The sequence below is a fragment of the Hippopotamus amphibius genome, chromosome 12, assembly GCF_030028045.1.
Source record: "Hippopotamus amphibius kiboko isolate mHipAmp2 chromosome 12, mHipAmp2.hap2, whole genome shotgun sequence".
In the NCBI taxonomy this organism is placed as follows: Eukaryota; Metazoa; Chordata; class Mammalia; order Artiodactyla; family Hippopotamidae; genus Hippopotamus; species Hippopotamus amphibius.
The window spans coordinates 22649036-22662458 of record NC_080197.1 but is presented as its reverse complement, the minus strand read 5'-3'; the positions used below and the strand labels follow the sequence as shown (position 1 = coordinate 22662458).

The following is a 13423-nucleotide window of genomic DNA, read 5'->3' as shown; positions in this document are numbered from 1 at the left end:
TACGAGTATCTGCCTCTGTTAGGCTTGATAAATAAAGAAACCAAATCTACATTCAGTTTTCTGATGCAGCTGCAGAATTAATCAGAGAAGGTGTCAAAGTAAATCATGAACGCTAAAGAATAGTTTGTACTTCCAAAAAAGAAATCTACACACGCTTTGGAAGCGAGACGAATATATATTCAGGCTTTAGCAAGGAATAAGAATGTTTTTGGTAGGAAAAATTGATTAAGTAGAGTCTTTATGGCTAGTGACTTAAATCATAAATCGCATCCATGTTACCTGTCAACCAATCAGATTACAGATCATAAGTGAGATCTTTGGTGATATTACTTTTTGATACATTGATTCCCCCCCCCCCCGCCCCCTTTGTGGACATTGGTAAAGCCCACATTCTCCAGTAATTACTGTGCTCTTAGTACCTATAATTCTTTAAATTGGGACTTAAGTACATGAGGTTCTGTTTAATATTTGCAATGACTTCGCTTTGAAATTTTGAGGAGTTTTTGGTGCCTGGTTTTTCTTCCAGAAAAAAAAAGGTGGTATGTTGCCATGCTTCTTGCAAAGGCATGATATATAATTATATATGAATATCTGGAATTGCCACTCAGACATTTCTTAAAAATATAATATGATAATCTCTTACATTGATATAAATAGCACTCTATAGTTTATACAAAGCCCCTTTGTAAGATGTTTTAATCATCACAACAACCCTTTGAGTGGGTAGAATTTCCTGTCTCTGATGACTCTGATCCCTAATTATGAACTTTGGCTGATGATAGTTGCAGCATTAGATATTGAGAGCTTTTTCAGTTCTGGTGCCTTAAGCAAATTTGCAAGGGAGCCCTGATGTTAACTTTGGCAGGTTTCATGCCTGCAAATATTGATTGAGCCAGAAGCCCTAGTTGTAAAATGTCACCAGTGAATGTGCAGCCAGCAAAGGCAAGGGAAAACTCATTACTGCAGCTCATCTGTAACTTCTGGGTCAGGCCACTCACTACCATCTGGTAAAAATGAATGGTTGAAAACTCCTTTTTATTCTGACAAAATGTAATCAGGCGAGGCTAACAGCAGATGATTTCTGAGCACTTCGAATTGGTTAGAGCAGTCCGTCCACAAGCTTGGGTTTGTGACATTCCACATGTCTAATCATCTGAAGAGGTATCAGAAAGCTTTAAAATGGTGAAATCCCAAAATAAAGGTAGGAAGGAATTTAATTATGTATATACCTCCTTTAACTGTGTTGCATACATTCTTCCCCTCTCATATCGAAAGTGTTTATTCTGGAAAAAGGAAAGGCTGCGAAAGAGGAAGAATGAAATAGAATTACTGTCTTAAAATAATCTAAAGATTTTTTTTTTAAAGTGAGAGTGAGATGAAACCTATTTTATATTGCTTTAAGGAGAAAGATTATGGATCAGGGAAGAAAATTGTAAGTTGAAAGATGTTTTCTTAATTGAATGAACTCTCTAAGTGATCCAGAGATGGAGGGGGTGCAATTTAGGGAGGAGGTTAAGTGTCTGGTCACCAGAAGTGCTAGGAAAGCCCCAACCTGTGCCTAGCAGAAATGTTTTAAAGAGTTTTCAAACTTCAGAAAGATAATTGAGTTAGATCCAGGGTTCCTAACGTCTGCATAGTCTCCAGTGATTCAGAGTTCTTGTAAGAGGTTTTGAATCCAGATGTACACAAGCATTTTCTGTAGAATGACTCTCAATCTCTCAAAATCTCTCTCAGAATTAATCTATCTCTCTTTTTCTGTTTCTCTCTGTCTGCTCTGTTCTTCTCTTCTCTCTCTTTCTCATAAATGTGGGAGTTAAAAACACAAATTCAATGAAAAATATTACCAAATACATAGAAATGTATTTGTTTTTTGTCATTGTGTATTTTCTCAATCATTGGATACTAAAAAATGCGGGTAGGGGTGGGGTCTGTCAAATATCTTGACATTAAAAATGGGATCCTCATTTTAAAACCTATTAATGGTCAACACCCTTTCCAACCTTGAGGTTCTTTGATTCTGAGTCAGGTGTATCCAAGAGAGATACATGTGTTGTCTTCTGTGGGCTAAACTGTGATCAGCAGTTTATATATATATAATGTCTGTGTGAAAGTGGTTGTTGTTCCTAGTTTATAGATTGAGAAAACTCAAGCCTGGAATGGGTAAGTTACTTTCCAGGGCTGCTAAATAGAGGCACCAGGATTTGAATTTAGGAAAATCTGACTCTAAAATTCATTCTCCAAACAGGATATCACCATTGCACACAGGTTAGAAATGGCTAGGCAAAAGAGGAGATGAACTGTATTGGGAATTAGAAGCCTGATATTATTGCCTACCACAGACAAGGTGCTTAAACCCACCCAACTCAGATTTCCCTATTTCTGTAAAGAGAAGGGTAAACTAGATTTTCTCTTTCAGCTCAAATTTCTGAGTCTTTCCCATTGTTTGCTTTTTAGGAAACAGCACTTTATGCCCCCCATTGGAAGGCCTTTTTCTGAAGATATGTGACCTTCTTGGTGCTAGGCAAAGAATTCCTGGTTTATTATAAAGTTAATAGAAGATTTCCTTTGAATTTTTCCATTTCCTTAATAAAATTGAACATATTTTTTCTTCCATTAACATGAAAGTACATTTTATGAAAATTACTCGATTTCTTAGCCAGGTAACTTGGGATACTGAGCTATATTTAGATGTTCCCCCCACAATACACATCCACATTGTTATATCCTAGTACAAATGTGCTTTTCACATTAATAATTACACTGTGTGTTTTCATAATTTATCATAATTATACCATTATTACTTATTATAGACATCCCCTTTCTTCCCCCACCCTAAGTCTAGTTGAGGTCGAGACAGACCAAAAATGCGATAATATAGATTGCATGCTCAGAGGAAATGGAGTTGGTTTCATAGTGGAGTTTTAATTTAGGATTCGTTCTGGTGATGTAGCCTCTTCCTATGGTACATTACTTTGAGCCCAATATAACTGCATTTTCCCACAGCCCCTCATTATAGCTACAGCTTCTCACTGCTTTTTAATTAAAAAGAGAGAGAGAAGGAGAGAGAGATTGGCGGGGGGGGGGGGGGGGGGGGATGAAACCTAAAGCTTAGGTTGGATATTGTCTGGTTATGCAGGGAGTATTTTAGGCAGGTTGCTTAATTTTTTAATTCTTTCAAAGCTTTGATGGAGATGTCTTGATTTCTGTTTCTAGGGGGATGGGTACATATATCATCCATCATATACACACAAACACACACAAGGCTTCAAAATTTTTAGAAAGTAAAGACATAGTTTATATATATATGTATACATATATACATATACATATATAAATATATGTATTTGTATACACATACACACACACATATGTTCTTGGATGTTCCTATAAACTTTGAGGAAGTGGGAATCTTCTGTGTATCCTACAAAGTGTACCAGCTGTGTGGTTGGATGGTGGCAAATGCTTAGTGACCATTTATTCCGCTCACCAACTATTGGGAGTAAGGCAGGGAATGTAGAAGATTGTAAAAGTCCTTAAAGGCTGATGTTCTAGTACATCAGAAGTTAAGAGTTAATCATTTTTCTGCTGTGGGCAGCAGAAGCAGAGGAATGACTTTATTAAGAACAGTTTCTTTTGTCATTCCTTCATCTTGAGGGATTCCAGACACCTTTCAGATACCAAAACAAATTAATCTCCAAAGGTGACTGGTAAAAATGGCTTAATCCTCTTGGGATTGGTTGTGTAAGACAAGGAGAGCTCAGGCCTGAGCTGTTGGCCTCTCTCTTACAGGCTGTGAGTGTTATGTTCCCTTTCTGGATCCAGAGTCCTTTGTCTCTTCTGTGGTGAAATCAGTTTGACAGCTCCTAGGTTCTTCCCCACTTACGTATTCTTGTTTTGTTTTATATAACTGATCACTCTCTCAGTGGTGAATGTTGGTAAATATAATCCAGAAGTTTATTTCTGGGTCAGGATGTTGTTAGCTTCACAGATTTTAATGGGAATCTCTCACAAATAGGACTTCAGCTTTATTTGAATCCATATTTCTTTCAGTGTTGCCAGAAATCCAATTTCATTTTGACGTGATCAGGGAACAGAAACCCCTCAGATGAAAATTCTCTAGACCTGGGATGTCTAGTATGGTAGCCACTAGCTGCATATGGCTGTTGGGCTCATGAGATGGGGCTAGGCCTGTGTTGAGATACACCACGAGTGTAAAATACGTTTACCAAATTCCAAAGGCTTAGTATTTTAAAAAAAAAGCAAAATACCTCATTAGTAATTTTTTATATTGATTACATGTTGAAATGGTAATATTTTAGATATATTGAATTAAATAAAATATATTATTGAAATTAATTTCATCTTTTTTTTTTTTTTTACTTTTTAAAATTTGGCCACTAAAAAATTTTAAATTACATCTATGGCTTGCATTATATTTTGATTGGACTGCTGTGTCCTAGGTTGTTAAGCCCCTTGATAGCAAAGCAGTGTTTGTCTTATTTACATGTGTCCCCAGTCCCCAGCACAGTGCCTTATATATAGTTGGCACTTAGTGTATATTCATTAAAGAAATGAATTTTAACCTTTGTTACTCAGAATGGTCAGATTTCAGAAATGAAAGGAACGCCTCTATTTGGAGGGTTAGTATCTGAAAAAGAGAATTGAGAGTTGAGAAGTAAAGAACAGAAGTTCTTAAAATTTTGCCTTGGGAGAGAAAAATGCTGAAATAAAATATATCAGGGCCTTTGGGAGGCTTATCCATCTGTTGGAGAGGGAGGCAGGAGCTGATATGTTGGTGAAGGAGCCATGTGAAAGCATCTCAATGGGTTCTGCTGTGCTCTGCTGCAGAGTTGTCCTCCATAAGAAGAGCTAAATCTGAATGCCCTGTGTGAAGGGGAAGGAAATTGCAGATACAGTGGATAAACCTAAAGATTGCTCTCTTAGGAATGTGCTTAGACAGACTCTTCCTAAAGATTAGCAAAGCTATTGTCTCAAGAATCCATTCTAGCCCTGTCTATCCCTGTGTCCTCCCTTTAGACGTTACCCTTATGGAAGCCTGGGACTGTTACTAGGCCAGGCTGATTACTTGAGGATCCTTCAAGCCTTGGAATTCTTTGCTAAATTATTTGTTAAATGAATGGTTTAGCAAATATTATTTTAACTTGGCTAAGGTCTTGTAAGATTTATATTTATGGTGGGTATATGTTCTTGCCTGAAGATCCCTCAGATCTGTCTCAGTTAGGGTCCTGGAATCATGGAAATTGGCAAACTTCCCAGAGATCAGTTTCAACTTTTAGAAGGCATCAGACTGTCTTTGCAAGAGTTTATTAAAGGATCTCAGGCATCCTGTCTCCCTGCTTATAAAATAGAACTGTTAACTACTTCTCATCCCCAGAGATGTGGTGAAGAGTAAAAGGAGTGCTTTAAGTTCTGTAGGAGGAAAGTGCTATTTTAGTGGAAATTATTAGTGGTAAAAATGAAACTCCTTCCCAGCCTCTGAAATGTTTGTTTTACGGAAGTGCATTGGAAGATGTGTTCAAAAGAGACGTTGCCAGTATTTTTTTGTTTTTTGTTTCGTTTGTCTTTTCATTTCTTAACTGTGGCAGTATTTAGCTTTCTCCTTTTAACTGTGGTCCACTGCCGTTTCTCTCTGCCCTGAGATAAACAATCTGGAAACCTCCTCTCCATGGAGAACTATGGCGCTCATGCTTTAACTCGGCTGCTGCAGTAGGCGCTCGCTAATCAGAAAGCAGCAGGGCTTGTTTTATGAGCCTGAAAGAATTAGTGCTCCCAGGGGGCTGAAGTTCCTTACCTGCTGGGGAGCTACAGATTTCCAGTTTGAAGCCTGCCCTCCTTTAGGAACAAGCTACCTCCTTCTCCTCACATGGAAACCACTACCTTTTTTTTTCGTATACTCTGTGGTTACTGGCAGGTTGATTTCCTTCTTTTTCTTTTTCTTCTTTTTTTAAAGTGTAGACTAGTAATGATGACAACAGATTTTTGTAATTTTTATATTTATGGAAATAGAGTATGATCATATGAAATTATAATCTATCCCAGGGAGACTCAGGAACAGAGTGAAAAATAGCAGGTGGTACCCCACAAACCAAATTGTCTAATGTGAGTTTTCTAAGCAATGTCATATGCTTAGACTTACTGAAGCACCTGGTATGTGGAACCAGCAGGCTACATGAATATAGAGGGGAATGACTTTGCACCACTGGGGTGTGGAAATTCAGTAACAGTGTGGGTTATAAGTCACAAGGTGAGATGTGTAACATGTAAAATAGAAATTTGTCTGTTATCACCAAACAACTTAGCAGGCTGGCAGTGAATATAGCATTTTCTTCACTTTGATAGTAACCTACCACATTGCATCTAGCACACTGTTAGTGTGTGCAGTTATTATAACATAAAGAAAAGCTCATTGAAGAACCTAACACAAATATTTTGTGTTGGGGAAGACAGAATCCTTTGGATTAATTAACTCATAGTAGTAATTTTATATATTTGTTTAGTACTGTTATAGAGCTCTTTCACTACAGTTTGCAACCATTTGGTAAAAACTTCCAGTTATAAGGTAAATAAGTTCTGGGGATATAATGTATAGCAGAGTGACTATAGTTAATAATACTGTAACTTATACTCGAAAGTTGCTAAAATCTTAAATGTTCTCACCATCAGGGGTGGGGGAAAAAGGTAGTTATGTGAGGTGATAGAGGTGTTAACTAACCTTATTGTGGTATCATTTCACAACATATATGTGAATCAAATCATCATGTTGTGCATCTTAAACGTGCACAATGTTATGTCAGTTATATCTCAAAAAAGCTGAAAAAATGGTTAAAAGTACATACTAGAACATCTTTTTTGAAGTTCACAGGGAGAAAAGAGTTATAATCTCCACTTGCAGATGAGGAAAGTAAGCCTAAGAGAGATTAAATGATGTACCCAAAGTTGCATAGTAGTAATCCGAGCTGAATGGAGATATTGGGCTGTTTGATGTCTAGTGCAGTGCTCTTTTTCCTCAGCTCTGAGGCCAGTTTCAGTAGTGCTCTGTTTTATTCCAGTTGAATGGCAAGCAACTCCTCCATGGAGTACACTGTCAGAGGCAGAATGAGGCCCTAACAGTGTGGTGGGAAAAGCCCTGAACTAGGAGTCAGGAAGTGCCAATTCTGTTTTCAATGCTGCTCCTGGTTTTGTGACCTTTGGATAATACTTTACCTCTGGGCCTTACTCTACTCTTCTGTAAAGTAGGAATTTAGAGCATTGTAGACCCTTGGAAGTTATACATGTAATATTCTCTGTTTGAACTACTTGTGAGTGACTGTAATCTTTTTTAGACCTGAATTAAAACCACGTGCTGAGCGATTGGTGTTGGGGATTGAATCCTAACTAGTAAATTGAGCTTAACCCAGTGTTCCCTTCTCAAAGTGGCTTTGTTCCCTGTGATTTCTGTATATGTAGGAACTTTTGTGAAGTGCTAAACTTTGCATACTGAAAAAGTTCTGTAACAAATAAAAGCCAGCTACCTTGTAGGCGACTGTAATCATGTTTTTATAGAATCATTAAGGGCCTGAAAAATAACCACTTAGAGCTTTACTTCATTTTATGGGAAAAATTGTATGCTATGGTGCTTTTCAGTCAGGGAATTCTTGAAAGCTTTTAGAATGTTTGGTGTATTGCCCTTCTCCATATTTTCCAGCTCTAAAATTCTGTGTTTCTTTCTTCTCTTTTTTAGCCCAACAGGGGCACAAAACGTCCCCGGGATGATGAAGAGGAAGAGCTGAAGATGCGTCGGAGACAAGCTGGTACTCGAGAGCGTGGCCGCTATCGGGAGGAGGAAATGACTGTGGTAGAAGAAGCAGATGATGACAAAAAACGGCTGCTTCAGATTATTGACAGAGAGGGTGAGGAGGAGGAGGAAGAGGTAAGGTGGCAGAGATGGCTTGGAACTGACATGCATGGCCCTGACATAGTATCAGTAGAGTATAATTTGGGGCCAAATGCTTAATTTCTCTGAGCTTCCCAGCCTAATCTGGAAAATGGGGTTAAGAATACTTATTTCAGTGTTGACATGAAAGATAAGTGGAATAATGGAGTTGGGAAAGCATTTTGCAAACTGTAAAGTACATTACAGATAGAGTTTTTAAATTATTCTGGGTTATATGTTATAATCGAGGCCCAAGCACTGAACTGTGGGGCAATTGGTATGGAGTGAGGAGGGTCAGGGAGGTTTCCTAGCCAATACTGAGGACACATAGAGGGCACTCATTTTTAAGTACAGTCAATAATCTTTGAAAGAGGAGTAGAATTTTATGAAAAAAGTGGAAGAAGGGCTTTCCAGGCAGTTGAAATTGCCTTATTTAGTAAAGCAACAAGGTTGAAGAAATCAAAGGAGGAGCTAAGGGAAAGAGATACCCAAATAGATACTTTCTATTTGCTGTTCCTCAAGGTACCTTAGGGCTTTTGCACTCACTCCTGTCTCTGAACCTTTTTACTTCTGTGCCCTCTGCTGGCATGTTCTTTCCTGATGCTTTACATGACTGGTTTCTTCTCATTCAGGTCTCAATTCAGATGTTTCCTCCTCAGAGAAAGTCGTTCCTATCTCTGAGGTAGCCCTGCAAATCATTCTCTTACTGTCTTATTTTATTATGTATACTGTCTTCACAGCACTCATTATTATCTGAAATAACTATTTGTTATTTTAGTCATTTGTTGTCCTCTTCCCAACCTCTGTTGCAAACAGGACCAGCTCTGTTTTGTTCACAGCTATATCTCTAGCTTTCAGAGCAATGCCTAGCTCTTGGTGTAGGCCCTTAACAAATATTTATTGGGTGAATAAATGAATGAAGCTGAAAAGAACAGAGGTAAAATATCAGTGATTAAAAATAAAATGACCTTACCTTTTGTGTCTTTTTAAATCCTTAAGTGTTAACTTTTATGTTATTTCACTCTGGCATTTTGTTCAATGTGAATTATGGAAATAGATTCTTAAGAGCCAGCTGTTTTTGGTTCCCTCAAAGACATGATGCTAAGTTTGGATTTAAAAAATGAAGCTGGAGTGTGAATCTGAGAAGAAAAAAATTGATTCATATTCCAAAAAGGTCTGTGGTGTTATGACAGTAACTCTCTCCTCATTAGGATTTGTACCTGTGGTAATTTGGGGGTCTGCCCCTAAAAGATGGTGACACTTTGGAAATCTGTGGTGGGAGACAGTCCTGAATTTCCTCTCTGAGGGCAGCAGCCCTGCCAGCCTTAGACAAACAGTGTGTGTAGCACATCCTCCCTCTTTCCCTCCCTCCTCGCTAGCTTCTGCTCAATCTGTTAGCCCTGCAGCAGCAGTTAATTGGCAGGTATAATTCCCGTGTCGGGCAAGGCTGGTACTGGAGGATTAGGATAGTAGCTGTCATGGGTAAGTGGTTTCTAGCCTGGGAGACAGAAATGCAACGTGGGACCAGCCCTTCTGTTAAGGGACAGGGAAAAAGAGATCGCTTTGTAAAAATGACACATGGAAGGCTACAAGTCCAGGAGTTATTTTCTCTCTGCCACCAAAGTCCCATTTGATGAAAAACAAGTGATGTTTGCCCCTGTAAAGTCACGTGAACTTGTAAAATATTATTGTCCTTTTTGTGCTACATCACCAGCATTCATCTTTCTGAAATCTCCCTCTGGTTTCTGACGTTGAGCTATTGGCAATACTGCTGTGGCTGATGACTAAGACTGATAATTCAGTTTTCCTCCAGTGTTGGAGAGAAATTAAAGGAGGGAAGGCCAAACCCAGGAGAGGCTAAGGCTTTGGGAATCCTATGAGAGGTGTATTATTAACAGTAATAAAGTTTTGGTTTGTTTTTTTTTTCTACAGAGTAGGCAGGATGTTAGCCAAGGGAAAGAAAAGCCGTAGGTATTGAGGTTGCTTGAAAGTGATTTAACCATTTCCTAGAAATTTAAATAATTTTAGTTAAATTCCAGTGATAAGTTAGGTACGTTAACAGTTGTGCTAATAGTTACCATAACAGCTTACATTAATGGAATGTTGTACAGTTTGTAAAACAATTTTGTGTACCTCATGTCTTTAGGTCATCTCTGTGACCTTGAAAGATATAGGTAATAGTTTTCCCCTCTCTCCCTGAGTTCCTTCCTTCCTTCACCAGATCTTCATTGGGTGCCTGCTGTGTGCCAGGCCCTCTCATGGGCACTGGAGAGTCAACAGTGAAAAAGTAGACATGGGCCACCAACAGGGGTTTGGGATTGGAGAGATTACTGGGCCAAATCCTGCCAGACCTTCCTTATATAGGTCATGTGAAGGATTTGGGACTTTATTCTAAATGTTAAGTGGATGAATTCACTTATGAAGTAGAATCAATTAGACTTGGTGAGGGTTTGAAGATTATATTTGGCAAAGTAATGTTGCCATGTGGGTAGTAAATAGTGAGGCTAAGCTCTGAGTCCTGCCTGAGCCAGGGCCCTGGCTCCAGTTTTTACCAAGTCAGAGAACCTCTCTTTAAAGCTATAGACACTGGGGGGTGGGTGGGGTCCAACAGAGTACCTCAGGGTCCAGGAGTCATTGATAAAATCTAAGAAATGTGTCATGCCCAAAATGAATGTATAGGTCTCTCCCACTTCAAACTCAAGATGTCAAAATCTAAATTTAATAACATAATAATTAACATTTTTGGGTACTTAAAAATTATCAGATGATTCAGTGCTTTGCAAAAGGATCTATTTCTGGTTCTCTTAATAGCAGTGTCTTTGTTGCTTTTAGGTGTGAGTTATGGTCAGTGACTATAGAGCTATGAAGCTAGGAGCTGCGAGTGTGTTAGAGAGGCAGAGTGCACTGCAGCACGTTACTTTAAACAGGAGTAAATAAAACTGAGGAAAAAAACATTTCTGAAACTTTAGTGTACATTTTTTGGGAGGGAAATGATTCTGTTTTCAAAAATTCATTTTATTTACTTTTGTTGGTATTATTCCAGTGTATGAAGTATGAAAACTCTGTATGGTCTTCTAGTTTTTTTATGCTTCCTCTGAGCGAGGTTACTAAATTCTTGTTGTTGTATCGGGATTCCAGGTACTCGTCTGATTCCCTTCTCAGCAGCTAGTAAGGACTAGATACAGTAATGTATAACAAACACAAAGCCAGTACTATTACTAATTAACAACCGTTCTTATCTTATGGGTGTACAAAAATAGGCTATAAATTGAATTTGATGTATGGACCATAGTTTGCTGACCCCTGGTGTGCAGAAAAGATTGAGGACCACTGTCACTGACTCAGGGTTTTACCTTGAACAAGTTCTTTTAAACCTCTAAATGGTACCTTACCTGTACAACAGAAGAGGATGAGAGAAATATTAAATAGTATTCATTTAATATTGTTGCTTACTCCATGCCATACAGTATGCTCAAGAAATATTTGTTGAATGAGTGAGTCTTTACCATCTTAAGCTAAACTTCCTGTGCTAGATGTGAGACAAACAGAGTGATGATACAAAGTAGCATGTGATGTAGACCCTTAACCCTCATTCTGATTGGGGAGATAAAATATGTACTGTACACTTAATCCAGAAAGGTGAGTGGCAGAATGGCACATAAGAGCCATGGGAATCAAGTAGTGATTAGTGAATAAGAAAGCCCTTTGGACTGAAATTGTTGCGTTTGTCTCTTTACACCAGGAGGAACCACTGGATGAAAGCTCAGTGAAGAAAATGATCCTTACATTTGAGAAAAGATCATACAAAAACCAAGAATTGCGGATCAAGTTTCCAGACAATCCAGAGAAGTAAGGCTCTGTTTTGCTGTTTTTGCCCTTTCTCCTCTGAGATGTTTGGTTTGCTATTTTTGTTTTGCTCTTTTTGTGTTTTATCTGATTTGGTTTTTGTCATTTGGGTCAGGCGTCCCAGGATGACCCACATGTTTGAGAAATCACTAGAAGTACTCACAGGACTTGGAGTCAGTGGTACTCAAGGATACACACCAGGATCAGCAAGGGGAAAAGACACATCAAGCAATTTGGAGAAATTCTTGTACAGGCTTTCTGTGTTTTCTCCCTCCCACTGGGAAGGTCAACAGACATGCTCCTTTTTCCAGCAGTGAAATACATCATCACTTGTGCAGTGTTTCTGTTAGGGAAGCCCATTTGAGACTCTGAGACCAGGGTATTTATTGAAGCCAGATCATGGCATTCTCTGCCAGCAACAACTACCAAAATTCCAGACTCAACAGAAGGAAGGCAGATGTTCAGTGTCCCAGATGGGCAAAGCAACCTTATCACTTAGGAACTGTTTCAAAAGTCAAGTTCCCAGATGCCAGCCTGGGACTAGGCCCTTCTAAGGATCAGACCTGTTATGGTAACTCTTTTTTTTTTTTTTTTTTAAGCTCTTTATTGGAATATAATTGCTTTACACTCTTGTACCAGCTTTTGAGGTACACCAAAGTGAATCAGCTGTATTTATACATATATCCCCATATCCCCTCCCTTCCATGACTCCCTCCCACACTCCCTGTCCTGGCCCTCTAAAGCATCATCCATCATCGAGTTGATCTCCCTTTGTTATACAGCAACTTCCCACTAGCTATCTGTTTTACAGTTGGTAGTGTATCTGTGTCTATGCTACTCTCTCACTTCATCCCAGCTTCCCCTTCAGCCCCGTCCCCCCCCACCCTGTGTCCTCAAGTCTGTTCTCTACATCTGCATCTTTATTCTTGCCCTGTCTCTGGGTTCATCAGTACCATTTTTTTAGATTCCATATATATGAGTTCACATATGCTATTTGTTTTTCTCTTTCTGGCTTACTTCGCTCTGTTTGAGTCTCTAGGTCTATCCACCTCATTACATATAGCTCCATTTCATTCCTTTTTATGGCTGAGTAATATTCCATTGTATATATATGCCACATCTTCTTTATCCATTCATCTGTTGATGGGCATTTAGGTTGCTTCCATGTCCTGGCTATTGTAAATAGTGCTGCAATAAACATTATGGTACATGTTTCTTTTTGGATTATGGTTTTCTCTGGGTATATGCCCAGTAGTGGGATTACTGGGTCATATGGTAGTTCCATTTTTAGTTTTTTAAGGACCCTCCAAATTGTTTTCCATAGTGGCTGTACCAACTTACATTCCCACCAACAGTGCAGGAGAGTTCCCTTTTCTCCACACCCTCTCCAACATTTATTGTTTCTAGATTTTGTGATGATGGCTATTCTGACTGGTGTGAGGTGATATCTCATTGTGGCTTTGACTTGCATTTCTCTAATGATTAGTGATGTTGAGCATCTTTTCATGTGTTTGTTGGCCATCTGCATGTCTTCTTTGGAGAAATGTCTATTTAGGTTTTCTGTCCATTTGTGGATTGTGTTATTTGCTTTTTTGGTATTAAGCTGCATGAGCTGCTTATATATTTTGGAGATTAATCCTTTGT

At 38.7% G+C, this 13423-nt stretch overlaps 1 protein-coding gene across 3 annotated transcripts in view; it reads left to right on the top strand.

Annotated features, from left to right (window-relative positions):
- CTNNBL1 (catenin beta like 1) overlaps positions 1–13423 on the top strand; it is a 162026-nt gene that overhangs the window by 19552 nt on the left and 129051 nt on the right. For all 3 annotated transcript variants that reach the window (XM_057701571.1, XM_057701573.1, XM_057701572.1), the window contains 2 exons: positions 7742–7930; positions 11676–11782. In XM_057701571.1, the coding sequence (XP_057557554.1) occupies positions 7742–7930; positions 11676–11782 (296 nt within the window). The remainder of the gene's footprint in view (positions 1–7741; positions 7931–11675; positions 11783–13423) is intronic.